Here is a 20,576-nt window from a genome sequence, read left to right as displayed (position 1 = left end):
TAGAATCAAAATTAAGTTTAAACTGGCTCTTCCTCTTACTAGTCATGACACCCTAATGAAATCTGAGAATAGGATTCTATACATAATTTCATGGCACAAAGACAAAGACAAACTCTAAAGGTGGATCAGTTCTGTTTCACTCTCACTTCCCTTTCCTCGTGCTATTATGTTATATTGGATACTACCGATACCTTCACACTGACCACCAGCCTTGACCCAAGGAAGAACAACTGTCTGGTCCCCTTATTCTCTTTAGCACATGTGGTATATTTTTAAATGAGTACAAAAACTCCAAAATACAAGGATCAAGAAAATGGAGCCTACACATTATGTACTCTTTTTTTTTTTTTAAGATTTTATTTATTTATTTGACAGACAGAGATCACAAGTAGGTAGAGAGGCAGGCAGGCAGAGAGAAGCAGGCTCCCCACTGAGCAGAAAGCCTGATGTGATGGGAGGCTCCATCCCAGGACTCTGAGATCATGACCTGAGCCAAAGGCAGAGGCTTTAACCCACTGTCTTAACATGGTCGCATCTGCCCCATCCCACATATGGTCTCACAGAGGTAACTGTAGGCGCAACCACACAGGAACCTCCCCTCCTGGTGTCAGGCAACATCTTTTTCCCCCTACCAATGTCCTTGATGCCTTTGCGATCAAGGTCAAAGCAGGATTCCAACTTTTTTATAGCCACCAGCTCAGTTTTCTTTTGGTATGTGAGAAGCAAGACTTCTTTCCTAACTAAAGACAAGATATTGGCAAAATGTTCCCTCACGTATGATGCTAGCTAGCCCTTAGATATGGTAAATGGTCTTATCCCTAAAAGACTAACAGAATAAAATGTCTCAACCTCAATCTACAGTATGTGCACAAACCGCATGACCTTCATTCACTACCTTGGGCAGATGGGTAACGCTCCACCACAGACCTACCTGGGGCTCTAAGTCCATGACACAGATCTTTCCCTCATCAAGGACTGTTTGAACAGCATCCACACTGGTGCCATACAAGTGGCCTTTGTACTCACCATGCTCGAGCATCCTGCAAGAGTGCCACAAGGAAAATAAGAACTCTCTCTACCAGTACAATATTACTAGTAGTAACATAGGATATAAATATGTGGACTTTGCTAGCACAAGAAGAATGAGTGGAAAATCAACAGGAGAAAAAAATATTAGGAGATCTAGGACTTAACTCTTTCTCCAAGTCTCTAAAATTTGCAATTCAATTCTGCTCCCACTCCAAACCCAATGAGTTAGTGTACAAGTGTATCAGTTTACATTTCCTTGTTTAACTCTTCAGAAAAAAAAGGAATTATCCTGGGAGCTTTGGATAATGCATAAAAATAGTAGATCTCTTTTGAAGGTAAAATAACCAAAGGGGAGAACCAGATTCTGAACATCTAGTTTACCTGTGACTATACACGAGGCTTTCAAATACTTCTTTTGACACATAGTGATACTCACGTCCATCCACTTCATAACTCTTTTTGGAGCGAGTGGTATCTATCAAAATATGGAATTTTTAAAAAAGCTTTAGAATCTATAAAATGTTTTGATTTAGTACCAACATGCATTTGGATAAAGATGTCCAATCAATATAAATAAAGGAATACATAAACAGATAAATAAAATGCTAGAACCAAAATGAGGGATCCTGAGTTGGTGATAAGAAAGAAGTTCTCACACCAAAATCAGTTCATCTAGAAACCTTTTCTAAGGGCTCATAGTGTGGACATGAATGTGTCAGGTGTTAAGCCAGGTGGGAAGGCCCTAAGGGGTACCGGCTCTTACTTCAAAGCAGGCATGAGTGAATGATGTGTGAGGCCTAAAGGCCCCAGCACATAAGATATCTTCTGTGTAGCAAGTGCATGTCCCAAAATTCCGTTTCATTTGTCACACACGTAGCCAGATGAAACGTTATTATCCAAAGTTTACTAATAAATAACTGAAGATTTTAGAGAGCCACTAATTTGCTTGTACATGCAGACTAATGAAAAGCAAAATTGCAAACAAGAGCCTAGCTGCTCTGACTCCTCCTAGACTAGTATTTTCTGCTACACCAGATTGTCTCTGATTTGAAACGGAGAGATCCCATGACAGTCTGCAGTCTTGCCCCAAGTATTGATGGCTAAGTGAGATGGTGATTAATTTGGGGGGATCCCCAGAAGGGAAGGATTGGTGGAGACTGAATTCAGTCCCATTCTTTTATTATATACTCTCCAACTTAAATAGTACTTGGTACAGAACACAGGAGCTCACTGAGTAACTAAAAGTGATGCATTATCTGCTCACCCATTTATTCAATGAATGTGCACCAACTCCCTCTGTCCCAGATATGTTCAGTTCTTTGAACACAAAGATGAGCAAAACACAGTTCCAACCCAGTGTCCTATGTATATTGCAAAGCCGGTAGTCCCTTCATCTGCATTACCACAATTTCTCCATGTTCATTGAAACAATGGTGTCTTTGCATTTGCCAAAGTTTAAGAATGAAATATATGAACACGTGATAACACCAGCACATGGGAATGACCAAGTAGGAGCTTGAAATAGGCCCTAAATGATGAAAGGCGTTATGAACATTCAAGAGGCTCAAAAGGCAAATGTCATCTGAGGGTCATTTTTGTTTTTTTCTTTTTTTTAAAGGAGTTTGTTCATTCATTTTAGAGAGAGAGTGTACATGTGCACAGGCAACTTGTGGGGGGCAGCAGTGGGGAGGCAGAGGGAGAGGAAAAGAATCTCAAACAAACACCACATTGGGTGCAGAGCCAAGGCAGGACTTGATCTCATGACCCCAAGATCACAACCTGAGCCAAAACCAAGAGAGACGCTCAAGCAACTGAGCCACCAGACGCCCTGGCTTTGTTCTTTATGCAAAGCCTCTCTGCAGATCCTTACAGTTCCCACAGTTATGCCACTTCTCCTACAGCTTCATACTGAAAAAAAATTCCAGTAAAACACTATAGCTCTCAGGTTATAATAAACTATGTAAATATAAACCCAAGATGACTCCTCCGTGGTTCTACCTATATTTTATATGGTGGGTTAAAAATCTGTGAACGGGCACATAACTAGAGGTATTCATCATACACTTAAAACTATGCACTCAGTTTAAAAAGCAAAATATGCACAACATTTTCTCACCTTGAAGGATGGCTAGCCATACTTCTTATAATTCTTCTATGTTCTGTGGGAATTTTATTTTTATCTACGTTCTTGACAAATGGCACTTTCTTTTGTAGTTTTTGTGCTGGGGATCAATGCCCATCCTTACATGTGTGAACAGTGTTTGCAAAGCACAAGCTAAGGTATGTGACCATAAGGCAAAATTTTCTGTCACCTACTGACCTTCTTCTGGCTCTGGATGAAAATCTAGCAGTTACCATGACTCTTTTGATTACTTTTTAGTTTAAAAAAAAAAAAAAAAGGCCACCATCATTTGTGCCACAAAACACAGTCTCAAAGTAATAATAAATTTATTATATCTATATATTTAATATAACTTATACTAAATATATTTATATATTATAAATAACAAATAAAAATGGAATGAAATTCCATTCCCATGTAATAATCAAATAATTCCTATTTTGGGCTTCTCCTCCTCCCCACATCTGCTCTGACTTGCTGCAGCCACAAAGGTTGCAGCCAGAAAAGCGAGAAGTCAGGAAAGGAAGTAGAATTCACTTCTTCCCTTCCCTTTCATTGCCTTTCTACTGTTCCTCCCCAGTTTTATGTCTGTCCAAGGCTGGAGTGCAGAGAAGAGAGGAAAGAGCAGGAAAATGATGCTGACGCTGATGCCGGATACTACAGGTTTCTTTTAGACTTGGCAGACATTTAAATGTGGCTCTGCTCTCCTGGAGAACGCATGGGTTATTCTGCAAACCCTACCACCACCGCCACCACCACCGAGTATCCATCTTTATTTCCGCTCGTCGTTTGTGAGTTCTAAAAGGGCAGCAACTCCCCAACCACAGCCCCTGGTTGCTCTAAACTCTTCAGATTTTTCAAGTATAATTCTGACACCAATCTTCTTCGTCCCCTAAACTGCAGGGAACAACACTAAGCTTTCTGTTCGTTTCTCTAAGTTCCTCTCTGGAACTGAAGTGAAGGGAAAGCACCCACGTGTACTTGCTCTTACCTGGTATGATCACACTTACAGTTTACATAAAATTACCTTTCCATATATTAAAATTTTTAAGATAAGATAGGGCATTTAAAGAGCCAGGCACAGTGCCCGGAAGATAGTAAGTACTATTATGACTTAGCTATTATTACTAAATATTGTTAGTTTTCCCAAAGGGTCATCTATATGATTGTTAAGAAATGGAAAAGAGACAGTCACCTTTTAAAAGCCTCGCCAGCAACACGGCCATGAATCAACTCCCTCTATTTAAATACAGTTCAAAATATTGTATAAGGACTACCCCCTTGTGTCTTTTATTTTTACAACAAAGATGGTATGGCACAGTTAAAATGAGATCAGTGCATCTGCGAGGCAAAGACAGTTTGACCAGAACATGAAGCGCTAGGAAAGAAAAGGCACACCTACGCGGCACAGCACTCTGGAACTGCTCAGGATTAAGTTCAATAAGTTGTCTTCTCAGTTCATTGACTCCAACCCCAGAAGGTCCTAAACACAAAAAGCCACATACAGAAATCATTAGACGTGGATAAATATAATTGTGTGGTGACATCATCATTTCAGTACTTCTACTTAAGACATCTGAGAGCAAATGTTTTTCAGGAAATTACATATCTTTTCAGAAACGGAAACAATTCCGGAAAGCTCTTGGGAATTTTCCTGGGGACCCAGGGAGTAACCCACACTTCTTCCACATCCCAGGAATCAGCTGGGGAGTTAGTTACAGGAACCGGTCACCCCAGCGAAGTAATCTAATGTTGGGAGAACTGCCTGGCCTCATTTCAGATAATCTGAGACAATCTAACTTTCCCGGCAAACGAAGTGTTTATCACATCACAACCCCGAAATCAGCCCCTCGAATTACCAGTTCTGAGAATCAGCACCCCGTGTCTAACTCGAGTCAGGGCTGAATTCAAGCAGTTACATAGGGTCCGTGCTTAGGCTTAATGCTTTTGCTTTGCCATATTGAAATGTTAAACTTTTTTGTTTTTTTAAGATGTATTTATTTATTTCAGAGAGAGAGATGGAGAGAGCACGAGGGGAAGAGGCAGGGGGAGAGAGAATCTTAAGCAGACTCCATGCCCAGCGGGGAACCTGACGCCAGGCTCCATCTCACAACCTCGAGATCAGGACCTGAGCTGAAACCAAGAGTGGAGGTCTTACCCCACTGTGCCACCCAGGCGCCCCGGAATGTTCATCATAAGCTCTAGCATTTTCGGTTTGCACGGAGCCCTGCGGATTCTGCAGCCGGCCTGGCCGCAAGGCGCGCTATCCTGCTCCACAGCGTCCTCTCTCGGGTCACAGTTGGAGCATGCGCAGACACGCGCAAGACCTGCCTTGCTACTGCGGCAGGCCCTGGTCCGCAGAGCTCGCCCGCGCGAAAGCAGGTGCCCCAGCACTGTACTTGCCCTGCTCCGCGGGGCCAGAGCCACAGGCCAGAAGACTCCAAACACTGCTCTACGGAAGGTGATTACAAATGGCGTAGGGAAATAGATCTTAAAGATTCTTATTTCTGATACAGACTGATAATACAGTCTGGGGGACTACTCACCTACGCTTATAAAGTGAACTCTAAGCAGCTTTTAAAGGGGCACCTGGGTGGCTCAGTGGGTTAAGCCTCTGCCTTCGGCTCAGGTCATGGTCTCAGGGTCCTGGGATCGAGCCCCGCATCGGGGTCCCTGCTCAGCAGGGAGCGTGCTTCCCCCTCTGCCTCCCCGCCTACTTGTGATCTCCGTCAAATAAATAAATAAAACCTTAAAAAAAAAAAAAAAAGACAAGCTTCATCATAATACAGCCTGTTATTACCCCGGTACACATGCGCCGGGCACATGCCGTTCCTCCGTCGTCCATAAAAGCGTGGGACCACCTTTTTATTTATAAACACCTACATAGAAAACAGGTGTTGTTGTTGTTGTTGTTGTTGTTGTTGTTTTAGGTGTTTATATGGGAGTCGCTAAAGAATGCTGCTGTTGCCACCACTCCCAAGGCCACAAGGCCACACTGCCGGGTGGAGAAGGAGCCGCGCAGAGGGAGGCGGACAGGGACGTACCGACCAGCACGACGAGGCGGTGCTGCTCCGACGGGCGGCGCTGGTACCGGACCACCTCCTCGTAGGGCGCGCCGGGCGCGGGGAGGCCGCCGCCCCCACCGCCCAGGCCGGTGCGCAGCTGGCCCAGGTGCGACTTGCGGCGACAGAGGCGCATGCTGCGGCGGAAGCCAGCTGCGGGGGTGGGAAGGCGCGGGACGTCACGAGCAGCCGGGGGACAGCCCGACCCCGCCACGCCTGACGGAGCCTTCGGGGGCCGCGCGGCCGAGTGCGATGAAGCTTCCTTGCAGCCGTCTGCGGGCGGGAAGTCAGACGCGGCGCGAGGGAAGAAGAGCGGGTCGCGCCCCCTCCTCCCGCCCGTGTTGCCCCCGCGGCACCCAGTGCCCACCGCAGGCGCCGGGGGCTGGGCCCCCCGGGGGCCGATCACCTCAAACCGTTTCCTCCTGACGTTTACGTTTCATGGAGGAGGAGAGAGGAAAGTAAACACATCGATAAAAACAAGTGCTTAGAAGGGTCCGGGCATCGAGAGCGATGGCGGAGCTTCCGCCGCTGGTGGTTCAAGCACAGCGGGTGTGAAACGCCGACGTCGAGCGGGCGGGAGAGTGAAGCGCTGGAGCCGGGTGAGGAGGCGTCTGGGGGAAAAGCAACCCAGGCTAAGGGAACAGCAAGCGCTAAGGTGCGGAGAAAGGAGGGCCCCGGGCATGAGGGGGAAGCACAAGGAGGCCCGAGCGGGGCAGGCTGGAGAGGAAGCCGGGGCGGTGGCCGCGGGCTCCAGCCCGGTGTTGGATTGTGGTTCACGGGGACTGAGAAGTCACTGGGTGGTGGAGAAATGGGTGTGACATGGTTTATGTTTCTGAAGAAGTCCTCTGTTGCTGTTCCCAGGTCCTTCCCTGAGGTACAGCTCGGGACTCTTTGTGTATATAAACACACACACACACACACGTGCACTATATCTCTCTATCTATGTCGAACACCATGAGTTCACACCAATACCAACAATGCCAAGTCAACACCACAGGATCCATTCCAGCCACCTGTCCCCACCCTCACCGCATGTGTAACTCCTTTCTCTAACACTGAGAAACCTAATCGGCCTCAGTACATTTACTTACTGTATTGGTCACGAGCACCTGTGCAGGACAAGGGACAAGTGACATTGGCAACCTAGCAGAAAGTGTCAGAGCCCACACGAGGTGAGGACGCCATCTTTGTAGAGGCTGCAAGGTGTCAGAACCCAAGTGATGGCCACAGTCCTCCTCACCTTGCTCTGGCCCTGACACCCTGTACCAGTCAACAACATTCCCCGCACAAACGCTCTCCTCACATGGTTCAGTGATGCTCCTCCCCAGGCTGCTGCTTCTCCACCTTTGTGTACGCCTGCTCCTGTGGCCTACCTAATGGCATTCGGGCTGAGTTATTCCAAAGGGATCAGAAAAGTGGCCTCATGGGTTTTTTTGTTTTGTTTTGTTTTTAAAGCTCTCTCAATGATTCCAATGTATATTTAGGCCTGAGTAACCAACATTTCACTTTACAGACCCTGCTGTCTTTTGGAGGAAGCTCAGCATGGGTTTGCGTGAGCCTTTAAATGGGTCCTTCAGAAAGCTCTGCCCAGTTGACAGAAATGTGGCCATCAAAACCAAGTTTAGTAGTCAGAGAATGGGTCTCTTTTGAGTAACATAAGTATGTCATGGAACAGTCTGGAAGAGAACCAAAGATTTGTAATGAATAATTAAGACATATCCAGTGGAAAATAGATGAATTGTAATGAATGATCAACACAGCAGAATATTGATCCAAAAAAGGAGTTGGAGGATAGAGGGAAAGCAGAACAAAGAACAAGTCTGGAAATGTTCATCCGCAAAAGAAGCTTTCAGGAGAGTCAAGATGGTATGAATAAAACTTGACAAGTGACAATGACCAGCCTCTTATTAATCATTACCTACCGATAAAGAACTTCTGACCGGAGCCAACAAATTCCTCCTTGTCTGGAACACAGAGAATGGCCCAAACAGAATATGTGAAGGAGAAGGAGAAGTTTACTTAGAACAGAGGCATGAAATTATCTTCAGATCTGCAAGTGACACATTTCAGTAGACGTCAGTATAGCTGAATTCATCTTGAATGGCTTCTTGCCATTTTCCAGTCTCTCACATGCACCAAACTATGTGAAAACTCTTCAGAATTTTACCAAAACACTGAATATATTCTGTCAAGTACAATTGAAACAAAAAGCTATTTTACACTGGTTTAAAGTGACAAGAAAGATACTGAGTCACATAAAAACAAATAAATTTAGGTATACATTGTTAAACAGGCCCAAAGAACGCTGTCTTAAAGAAGAGAACAGGTAAACTGGCTTTGGCTTCAACTGTAGAAATGGTGTTCTGCAGGACCTATAATTAGTCCTTTTGTTAAAGATGGATTTTTATTTTCTCCCTGATAAAATGGTTTATTCTGTACAAAATTAGTATTTGCTTTATGGTTGCTAATTGTTTCTGACTGTCCAGGAATCTGAGGGACAAGGCTGAGGAACACTGATCCCAGGGTGACTGGAGCACCTAGAACTTATTTAAATTCCACCTCTGCTTCTACTGGGGTCACATAAAAATTCTTAAAACTCCAGGGGAAAAAAAAAGCTGTTATAAAAATGTCATTTTCAAATTACTTTTTACAGATACATGTTCCTTTTCACTTAGGCAACTCTGTTCTGATCACTGAAATATATAAAGAGCCATTGTCTGTAGAATGAATTAACATATAGAACCTTTTCTTCTTTTTAAAAAACATACATTTTAAAATACAAAGAAAACACACCAATATCAATCCCATCGTCTGATAAGTAAGCACATTTTTCTAACTGAAATATGTCAGTAAGGTTTTTTTTTAGATTTTTTTTTCTTTTTCAAATTTTTATTTAAATTCTACTTAGCTAACATATCATGTAACATTGGTTTCAGGAGTAGAATTTAGTGATTCATCACTTACATATACACCCAGTTCTCAGCACAAGTACACTCCTTGATACCCATCCCCCATTTCACCCATCCCCCGACCCATCTCCCCCCCAGCAACCCTCAGTCTGTTCTCTGTAGTTAAGAGTCTTTTACGGAAGTGCTCTGAATATATCCTTAATATAGCTTAACTACTTTTCATTGTTCATTTTTAAATATTCTTCTATGAAATTGAATATCTCACCACTGATTTCACCCTTAAAATCCATTATCTTAAAATGTATCCTGTCATGCACGCACATTGAAGCACTGCAAGATCTTAACTATAGTTCAAGGTGGCTTGTCCAGAACATGAAAACAAACAATTACCTTCTGAAAGCTCCTCTGGATATTTGCGTGAGTGAAGAAACAGGAAAAAGTTACGCCTTTGAGATGATCAAATTGACCAGCCAATAAAGACCAACATAAAAGCAAGGCATTCAGGTCACCCCTAGAGCAGGCGGTAACTCGGGGGTCAGCCTGGGACAGCGAATGAGCGACATACACATGGCTGGGGGCTGGGGACTCATTGGACCGACTGTGCTGCTCGGGGAACAATAACTTTTTCTGCAGCTTACTTACATTCTCTCTGAGGGCTTTTTGTCTGGGGAGACTTCTCTTTACTGGTTGGCACAAAATAGGGCTTGAGAGGGAGAGAAATTATAGGAAGGCAACTGCTGTGAGCCTCCTCTCTCCTCTCCCAGAGGCCATACGCAGTCCTGTGAAGTGGCCCTCGGGCAGGCAGCCTCTGGCCTGAGCATTCTCCTTCACCTCTCACTGGGTCCAGTGACACACGGACTTCTCCAGCTGCTCCACTGGAGACGGGGGAACTGAACACAAAGCATTTTCTAGATGTCTTAAAACACCCATTGCTTTGTTTTTAATGGCATTCCTAATTAGACTATATCAACACCCCCTGAAAAATGCGAGGAGGTCACAGGGTACCACATTCAGAGAAGACTTGAGCCCCAAACCAAAGAGACGGAAGGACCCACTTAGAGCTCTAAGTAACAGAATTAAGCATCATGAATAAATATCAAGAGATACTTACTTAGGAAACCTGCCAGCTGGGGGCTCATTGTTCCTTAAATGACCTCTTCAGTGAGTTGGGTTCAGAAAGTACAGGGACATTCTCAATCTTTTGACTAAGAGGGGTCCAGAAGGGGCACCGCCCAGTAACTAAGGGGGGGCTGCACGTGTTCCTCTGCAGTGATTAGAGACGTGGCTGCAGAATGCCCGTCCAGAGCGAGAGGCCGAACAATGCTAGCTACGCTCGTGTACCGCTAACATCCTAAGCACTTTACTTGTATAAGTTATTTTTCTTGCTTTAGATGTGAGGCAGAGGGGTGACATGAAGGAAGACCCACAGGTAATGAGTCACGGAGAGGGATTCTACTGGGACAGCCTGGCTCCAGTCCCTGGCTTTACCCACTCCCCCGGACCACCTCTCCGTCCACAGATGCCACAAATACCTCTGGGCCTCAGCCATGGTGTTCATGTGTTAGACTGTCTTCCAGAAAAATGAGGAGTTGAACATAGAGCAAAGGAAGACTGTGATCCAGAGGCAATAAAAATTAAGCCAGTCCCGAACACAGAGCCACGTGTCCAGTGGAATCTGCTTCTCCCTCTCCTGCTGCTGCTCCCCCTGCTTGTGCTCCCTCCCTCTCTCTCTCTCTCTGACAAATAAACAGACCAACTATCTAACTAAAAACGGGAAATTTAGAATCAATGTAAGTGGGAAGTTATCCGGTTATGTGCATACTTCCCAGCTCTATCTGCCCATCCCACAGAGCCCCAAAATGTCCCTCATAAGAAGCACCAATGAGGGCAAAGAATATAATATCTCACAACCATACTGTTGAGATATTTAAACAATCATCGTATGATGTCCCTAAATATGGGTTAAAATATACCAAAATGTAGAACAGACTCTTAAAAATCAACACCAAAGACTAATTTTTTACTTACCGGATTCAAATGTTTCTTCATCTATAGTTTCCCATGGAGAAAAAAAACACCAAACGTGTGATTATAGTATTATCTGTACTGAGTCTATATTTTAATAGTCTAATTCCCCAACCCTATGCTTCTGCGGACACACCAACTTCTTGAAATTCTTTCCTAAATCAAGGCCAAGTCCATGGGGTCTCTCTGGCATATTAGAACCTTAAATGAGATACATGGTGTTAAGCAGTGGGGCCACAACAGCAAGCACGGGTGCTGCAGGAACTTAAAATAAATAAAATAGAAGAGAATAAAGAGAATGTAAAAGAGGCTCAGGGGAGAGAAAGGTAGAATGTCACAGGAAGTGCCAATGGACATCAGACAGCGCACAGGGTTGCAGTGAGAAGGCTTGCAGGGGGAGAGGGGACCTCCCCACCTGAAGATTTTGGAGGGGGTAGGGCATAAGCAACAGGAGTGGGGTGAGGAGAAAGAGTATATAAATGGTTTGACTGGATAGGCTTGTCTAGGTGTCAAGGAAAGATTCTATATAAATCAACTTCCTCATCAGTTAAACAGTTCTCATTAGCAGGGCGCCTGGGTGGCTCAGTCGTTAAACGTCTGCCTTGGACTCAAGTCATGGTCCCAGGGGCCTGGGATCGAGCCCCACATCAGGATCTCTGCTCAGTGGGAAGCTTGCTTCTCCCTCTTCCACTCCCCCTGCTGTGTTCTCTCTCTCACTCTCTCTCTCTCTCTGCCTAAATAAATAAAATCTTAAAAAAACAAAAAACCACACAGTTCTTATTAGTAGTTTAAAGAGATATTAAGGACTAAGAAACAAGAATGTATGTGGAGAGCAGTTTGAAGTACGTAGCGACATTACCAAAGCGTGTGTCCTTGGATCAGACCAGAGTGCACTGAGAACATACTCAGCCAGGTGTTAGATAATGCGTTTGCAATGCTGTTCATCGTAGCACTGCTTGTAATAGAAAAGACTGGCCATAACTCAAATGTCTATGGATAAGTGATTGCATAAATGCACAATAATTAACCTCACCAATAAGCTATTAAAAACAAATGAGGAGGCTCTTTAAGTGCTAGGATGAAATCATAGATAACACTAAGGAAAAAAAGCCAGGAACAGAACAGCGTGTAGTGTGTACCATCAAAAAAGTCTTTATTTTTAAAGGTGCTTTTTTAAAAAAAAGAAATGGTGAGGATGATGGTGGGGAGAGGAGAAAAAAAATATACAGCATTGTTTTTATATGCACAGAATATGTCTGGAGGGATCAGCAAGAAATTGAGAGCATTTATTGCCTCAAGAAATAAAACTGAGTAAGGGAGCAGGGAAAGGGAACTCTGTACTTTTGGAGTTTTTGGATTTTAAAGCATGTGAATATATTACCTAATAAAAGATTTAAATTAGAGAAAGAAATGAATATTGGTGGAAGTTTAAAAAAAAAATGGAATGTATACTTGATAGGATAAACATGGTGTCAGCATTATTTTGTAGTTGTTCTGGGAAGTATATATGAATCTTTCAAATATCCACTATTTAAAGATTTCATATTGCTCTTTAATTTCTAAAAACTAGATGAGCCCAGAAAGCCAAGACAAGTTGACCTCTCAGACTAAAGCCTTTCCAATAGTCTTCTAGCGTTACCCTCCTGATTCTTTAGCCAATCTTAGTTCTGCCACTAAACTAGGGACATCTTTTCCCAACTTCCAAAAAAAATTAAGGGTAGAAACATAAAAAGTTTTCATACATTTCTCAAAAATTTGGAACCCACTACTAATTATCTATACTAGAATCTATCATATGTTACCAAACAATAACAAAAAATATATGTTGCTTTTTAAAAATTGGCATTTCAATATTTTATAGTATTTTATAAAGAGCACAGCGGTTTCCAGACATTCCGCCTGAATGTTACTGAATGTAACACCTGAGTATTACTAAGTGTTCCTGTGATCATTTCCAAGACACTCCTTTCTAGAACACTTTCTAGAAGGTTGGTTTGGAGCCTGGAGACCTTTTCATAGCTGTGCCTCCCTTCCAAGTGCCAGGACCATGGGACAGGAGGAGTTCATTTTACACATTACTTCCAGAGGAAAGGGCTGGGGCCCCATTTGGCTAACTCTGCTTCAGAAAATCTACAGCTAAGACGCTTCATATTCCTTCTGGTGGTAAATCTGTCAAGAGGAAATGTTACCTGCTTCCACACACTTCTCATCAATTTTCATGTCATCTAAAAGAGGATGGAAAGGGAAAAACAAACTTAAAATGTATCCGTACCACAAACAAAATTCCCAATGTATAGACTTATGTCAGTGAAAGACCATTTTATGATAACGATACTCTGACAACTATCCCTCATGCTCGTTCACTCAGAGAGAGAAAAAAGGACTCCACTGTAATAAATGAAAATGAAAATCTATGGTATAGAAGGCTACATAACAAAAAATGGTAAAAATTTTAAAAGCATCAACTTTTTGGGACATCTGGGTAACTCAGTCAGTTAAGCGACTGCCTTTGGCTCAGGTCATGATCCCAGGGTCCTGAGATCAAGTCCCACATCAGGCTCTCTGCTCAGCAGGGATTCTGCTTCTCCCTCTCCTGCTGTTGCTCCTCTTGATTGTGCTCTCTCTCTCTCTCTCTCTCTCTGACAAATAAATAAAATCTAAAAAAAAAATCATCTTTTTGAGTGAGCGAATCAGTTTATCTAAAGCTTCAGTTTTCTATCTATAAATGGACATGGTAGAAATACCTACCATATAAGAGAGGATTCATTGAGATAATATATGAAAAACTCAGACAGATGCTAAGTGCTCAATAAATGTTAACTATTTGTACCTTTAGCTGAGATATCTATAACAGGATAAGAGAATATAATTTTTAAAACCACCCATCCTATCCTAATATCCAAAACCCTCTACAACATGACCCAAGCCCAAATTTGAAGGCTGTCATCTACTTCTTTCCTTTGCATGTCTCGTGCCCGCATTAGAGTAGCCATCATCAGGTCTCCTCTGGGCCTTTGCTTATGCGTACCATAGCTACCATTCAATTCCTTCCATTTATTGAAAGATTATTTTTCAGGTCAGTATTTTATAATAACAGCTGATCCATTAGTTCCTAAGACATCACTAGAGGATTTGTGTGTTATTGGTTTTGTTTTCTAAGCAAAGGAAAACTACAATTAGTATTCCTGTTTTACAGAGGACAGGAGTGAATTTCTAAAAACGGCACAAGGAACCCTGATTTTTCTAACTTGCAACTCGGGGATCTAAGACACTGATTTTACTCTCTCAAAATCAACAATTCCATACCGTTGGCACAGGTAGGTGTTATGGACTGATTTGTATCCCTCCTGAATTTGTATGTTGAAGTTCTAGCCCCCAGTACAGCCACATTTGGAGACAGAGTCTTTAAGGTTGAAGGAGGTCATACTATGGGGGCCCTAGCCCAAAAGGACAGGAAGTCATCTGCAACCCAGAAAGAAGCCTCACCAGAAAGCAGACCCACTGAATCTCGATCTTGGACTTCAGGCTTTCATAACTGTGAGCAAATAAGTGTCTGTTGTTCAAGACACCCAGTCTGTGGTGTCTTGTGATGGTGGCCTGAGCGGACTAAGACAGTGGGTTTGTTACCCACCAAGGCCACAGAGACCCAGGCTCTCCAAAGCCTGCCCATGTTCCCTGTACCCTTTCTAATTTCAGAACTGAAATAGGGGAGTAGTTAGGGGACTGCTCCTCTTTCTTCTCTCCCCCTCCACAAGCAGATGGCACCTTTCTTGCTTTTCTTGCTTTTGTGAGTGTGTGTGTGTGTTTGGCATCATAATGAGTCCCCCACGTGTCTGGGCTTGGAGAAGGAGAAATAACAACTGGAAGTTCCATTGTCCCTTCAGGCAGCGCCCTCCAGACGGAAGCTTCAATCCAGACTACACTGCCTGCTACACCTCCCAAAATTCTTACTTTCTCTCCACCTCAATCTTTTCATCCATAAAATGGGAATGATCGCAATTCCTTACAGGGTTATTTTTAAGACCATGTATCTAAAACATTTGACACAAAACAGTGAACCAGTGTCCCAGCTTCTACTGAATTTTTACCATGAGCTGCATCTAAATGTTCTCTCTCTTTTCTCCTATTCCTCAGTCCTAGGACAATTATACCATGTGTGCTGTTTACTGACATCTCTTTTGCAAATTAGCACACTACTAGGTATACAGGAAGAGCTTAATAAATAGCTAACCTGCACTGAAGTGAATTAAGAAAACTATACAGAATTTCTGTAAGACTTTGGAGGTGAGGTTTTTTTTTTTTTTTTTTTGTTTGTTTGTTTGTTTTAAATACCATTTCTTACCATCTTCCATAGAAATTGCTGGGTACAGACAAATAATGAAAACAGAAAAAAAGAGCACATTGGTTAATGCTATAGTTTTTCAGGTTAACTTATAATAAGAAAAGTGAAGTGCCAAAATTATAACAGTTGATATTCTGGGCTTAATCTATAGAAATTTGGTAGAGATTTGGTAATGGAATGATAAATGAATATCCTACAGAAACTTATTCATTTATGGATCTTGCTGGAAATGGAAAACTTGCTTCCGGCAAACCCACTCCCTTCCCACACTAAAGTTCTGTAAGGGCTGTATTCTACTCATCTCTGAGTTAATGCACTTGCATTATATTTTAGGAATTCAAATTTTGACTGGAATAAAAGGAAGGAGGGAGGAATGGAGGAAAGGAGGGAGGGAGGAAGAAAACAGAGGCAACGGATCAAGTGCATGTGCGTCTTCAGTAAATATATTTTTAATAGTGATCTGCACATTTTCCCTTAAAGTGACATAAAATTGCCTATACCTTTGAACTCAATAACCTCTCCCTTAGATTATTTTCTCCCTATGGTAACATGAAACAGAAAGATACAAAATAATACTCTGGCAGCACCATCTACAACAGTTAAAAGAAAAGAAATGACTTAATAGTTTAGAAACTGATCACACTCTTTCAGAAACAACCCTGTGAGCCTTCAAGTCAGCAGCTCCATCCTTGGGGCTCTTGGACTCAGAGATATCAGAGTATAATAATAGGGGCTGCAAATTCTTTTTCAGGATGGACTTTTCCAAACGTCTAACGTAAATCGCACTGAGGCTACACAAGCAAATTAAACATCACCCGGGGGGTCATGCTAGATCAGTTGCTTCAGCAGCTTTTCCAGGTGCCTTTGAGAAATGAAGTAGGAAACCGAATTAAAGAAGCACTTCAATCTGGTTTGGTAAAAAAATGAAAACCAAAAACCAAAAATCTTTTCCAAAACACAGGAGAAATAACTAACATACCACTATGACGATCATATCATGAAAAATGTTTCTCATAAAATGTTAGGTTAGGGGCCCCTGGGTGGCTCAGTGGGTTAAAGCCTCTGCGTTCGGCTCAGGTCTGTTCCCAGGATCCTGGGATGGAGCCCTGCATCGAGCTCTCTGCTCAGCGGGGAGCCTGCTTCCCTCTCTCTCTGCCTGCCTCTGCCTACTTGTGATCTCTCTCTGTCAAATAAATAAATAAAATCTTAAAAAAAAATTAGGTTAAAAAAAGATAGGAAGCGGCACTCCTGCTGTCCGCGAAGGCTGTAAGATATGTATCCATAAGGTCATATGAAAACACTACCAGGTTGAAGGACTCATGAGAGGGTGTTCTTCTTTCAAAACTCTCTCTGTAGTTGTCATCACAAGGTTTCAAAAGAAAAAGAAAAGAAAACCCCATGCGGGGCCGAGACAAGTGAGTAATAAAGTGACCGAGGACTAGCCGAGGGCTGATCTGTGACACCGACCCTACTGTCTGTACTCTTCCCACACAGCCTCCTGCCCGGCGCCTCTCCCTCCGCCTGGTGCATCTCCTCCCTTCCCCCTTTCCAGGGGCCAGGGGTGAGGGCCATTTCTGAAGGGCCTCACCCAGCCGGTCCCCGCTGAGCTCTGCCGGGGCAGCCCCCACCTATTAAGGCAGGAAGGAGTTTACAAGCATTTGTCACCATGGATGCCTTACTGACCACCACCCCTCCCCCGCTGCCGTTTGAATAATACTGTCTAGCCAGCAAGCTGCCTGGATTAAGTAATAATTCAGTCTCACATTTATTCATCAAAGACACACATCGCTGCTCAGCAGAGCTTCTGAAGAGCATGAAATTGACACAAACATCCCCCATGCCTCCCTCCCCAGCACGGCTGGAAGGTGCATGTTAGCTGCAGAATCGTGGGGGACTCCAAGCTGGGAAGGTGTCACCGACATTGGAACATTTATTTGCATTGTCTTCTAAAGCCAAAGGAAAGGAGGTAGAGTAGGACTTCAGATGGCCGCAGGAGGTTATCTGGGCAGTGGGGGGGGGGGGGGGGGAGCATTTAGGGATCCTCTCCTGGGCAGGAAGGCAGCCCTGGGAGAGAAGAAGCAGGCTTCCCGTGACGCGCACACTGGGTTCAAGCTATCAGCACACTCACATATGGTGGGTTTGAGACCGCTGGGGGGCTGGTACGGCTGAGACCACCAGAACTCGCGTTGCTTCCTGTGCACAAAGAAATACACCGTGAGGGGGGAAAAGTCAACCCAGGTCAACCCAGGTGAATCAGATTCAGTGTTTCCTAGAATTCTGCTGCCTCCACCCATGGGAAGATGGAAGTTTCTTCTCCAAACACATCCCCAAATAGTCTCCAAATACACAGGCTTTCTCAGTACTCTTTTCCTGCCTCACAGGATCCTTCCAGAGCAACTCTGACTTCTGCTGAAAATCCTGCGGTGATGGAGAGCTCACAAGCCCCAGGGCTTCAGTCCCTGGCCCAGAGGCCCCTGCTTCTCCCACTTCTTCACCTGCCTCGCCCTTGCCTCGGAGTCTTCCCAGCCTGTCCCGGCCCACCCCCACACCCCCACCCAACCGCCCTGTCCTGGGCTGGGGGTGCTCTCCAGTTCCCTTAGAGCCACGTGGATTTTGCTCCTTGTGCACTAAGCCAGTAAAGCTGTCATTTCTGTGGGCACCTTGCAAGGCCCCCACCGGGCCGTAAGGACTAATCTCATGAGTGCTTTAGCCTTGTTTGTGGCAGCTCCTGCGTTCGGGTCATCCCTTATCCTCTGCACGTTAATTCCTGTCGGGCTTCGCCCACCCCCACCCCAAGCTCTTCTCCACACCGGGTAGATCTCCGGGTCAGTCCTTCCCCGAGTCTCCCTGACTTCAGCCTCTACCGTGAGTGAGTGAGCCCTTTGCCTTGCTCTAACCCAAGCCCGGGACTCCTAAGGAGGCTGCTCCCCTGTACCATTCAAGAGGTGGCTAGTTTCCTCTCCCACCGCCAGTGGGCTGCTGGTCAACCAGCTCTGCAGGCCTGGCTGGAGCAGATGAGCTGCTCTGCTGATGTCTCTCAAGTTAGTACTCTCCTGGTGGCTGATTCCAGCTGCCACCTGACCTCGCTGACTGAGGACACCAGGACAGAGCACACGGGCTCTGGGAGCTGCCTCCAGCCCACCACTCAGTGCACTTGGCCTTGGCTCCACGGGCCGGAGGTGGGGTCTTGGCCTTCTCCAGATCATGCCTACTCACTCTCACGCTCTCAACATGATTCTGGCATGATTTTCCTTACAGTTCTTACTCAGGGTTCATTCAGCCTCAGCCAGTGCCGCCCAGTGTCCCAGCCCAGACCTTTTCAGTATCAGTAGCTCAATCTCACCTTCCAGCATCCCTTTCTTCTCCCATCACCCCCTGCCTTCCCAGCCCCAACAATCTGCTAACCTCCTGTGCACCTATAACCCATTATCTTACTTCCTTTCCACGGACTCTTACTCCCTCATTTCTCTCCTTACTAGCTTGAGCATCAGGGTCCATCATTACAACACTCCCATGCCCTTTTCTAGATTTACTGTTAAATCCAATGCTGCCTCATCGGACCTGTCCACCAGGAAGTGAACCGGAATCATTTCAAATGCATGACATTTAACCTTGCGTGGGCCAATCATGCTGACTGTACTATATTTACCTAATGCATCTGCTGGCAGGTTCTCATAGAAAATGTCGAACTTTCTACTCTCTTCTTCCCAGCACCTCCTTATCCATCCTTATTCTCAGCTTATGACATCACTTCTTATTTCACTGAGGAAATCACAGTGGTTAACCCAGAACTTCCACAAGCTCCCACCATATCCGTGTCCACACACTCAGGATTCTCTGTTACTGTTACTGTTTATGATCCCGTATAAGGTCAACCCCTCTGCTTGCACCTCATTGACCTTTTTTTTTTTTAAGATTTTATTTATTTATTTGACAGAGAGAGATCACAAGTAGATGGAGAGGCAGGCAGAGAGAGAGAGGGAAGCAGGCTCCCCGCTGAGCAGAGAGCCCGATGCGGGCCTCGATCCCAGGACCCTGAGATCATGACCTGAGCCGAAGGCAGCAACTTAACCCACTGAGCCACCCAGGCGCCCATCACATCATTGACCTTTAAACAGGCCCACTTATACATGGATTTTTTTCAATAAATATAGTACAGTATTGTAAATGTATTTTCTCTTCCTTAGGATTTTCCTGTGGATATTTTCTTTTCTCTAGATTAGTTCATTCTAAGAATACAATATATAATACATTCACACACAGAATATGTGTGAATCCACTGTTTACATTACTGATCAATTGTAGGCTCTCAGTAGCTAGGTTTGGGGGGTTAGAAGTCATATACAGATTTCTGACTGCATAAGGGGTCAGCACCTCTAATCCCTACGTTGCTCAAATGTCAACTGTACTAGATGATCTCTCCTTCTGTCTGCTCAAAGACATTGACAATTCTTTTCTCTTTTTTCTCTATCATAAAAGTTTTCCCTGTCACTGAACTGTTCCCACCAGCATTATGAACCTCATCTAAAAAAGTTCTCCCCTACCATTCCACTTTCCCAGCTGTATCTCCACTGCTCTGCTCTGCTTTGTAGTAAAAGGTCTCATGCCATCAATTTCTTCAAATCCCACATTGCTAGGTCTTTGGTCCCAACCCTCCATTGAAATTGCTTTTATTGAGATCCCCTGTGACTGTCATATTACCAGATCCAATGGTGACTTCTCAGTCCTCTCTACAGCAGCTGACGTGGTTGATTTTTCATCCTGCCTCATTGGTCTCTCCTTCTTAATCTCTATTGTTGGCTCCTTTCCTTCTTTGACTTCTTAACATTCGCTGAGCCTTGGACCTTTTCCTATCTTCTACCCTTACTCATTCCCTTGGACCTCAAGAACACAAAAGTGAGGGTCATGGGTTCAGATTCAATAGCCGAGGAGTCAGCTCAGCCTTGAATGACTAATAGAGAGAGTTAGAATTATCTTCTTACGTTTGAGTTTCACAAGTGCTTTTCTCTCTTTTCTAGCCGATCTCCTTGGTATTTAAGATGCTTAAGGTATGTGGATAAGTTGACTTTTGGATTAAGAGGCCAGTG

The 20,576-nt window shown here is 44.2% G+C and overlaps 1 protein-coding gene across 1 annotated transcript in view; it reads right to left on the bottom strand.

The window, feature by feature from the left end:
* The window catches only part of MPP4 (MAGUK p55 scaffold protein 4), a 36,533-nt gene that overhangs the window by 3,389 nt on the left and 12,568 nt on the right, over window positions 1–20,576 (bottom strand). Inside the window, exons 10-18 of the mRNA XM_082689469.1 lie at window positions 17,618–17,682; window positions 15,490–15,507; window positions 13,337–13,372; window positions 11,151–11,171; window positions 8,136–8,177; window positions 6,196–6,366; window positions 4,554–4,634; window positions 1,411–1,504; window positions 932–1,040 (exon numbers count right to left, since the gene is read on the bottom strand). Of these exons, the coding sequence (XP_082545595.1) occupies window positions 932–1,040; window positions 1,411–1,504; window positions 4,554–4,634; window positions 6,196–6,366; window positions 8,136–8,177; window positions 11,151–11,171; window positions 13,337–13,372; window positions 15,490–15,507; window positions 17,618–17,682 (637 nt within the window). The remainder of the gene's footprint in view (window positions 1–931; window positions 1,041–1,410; window positions 1,505–4,553; window positions 4,635–6,195; window positions 6,367–8,135; window positions 8,178–11,150; window positions 11,172–13,336; window positions 13,373–15,489; window positions 15,508–17,617; window positions 17,683–20,576) is intronic.

Source organism: Mustela nivalis (assembly GCF_964662115.1).
Source record: "Mustela nivalis genome assembly, chromosome: 11".
NCBI lineage: Eukaryota > Metazoa > Chordata > Mammalia > Carnivora > Mustelidae > Mustela > Mustela nivalis.
Note: the sequence above shows the minus strand (reverse complement) of the source record. Positions and strands in the feature narration are given on the sequence as shown.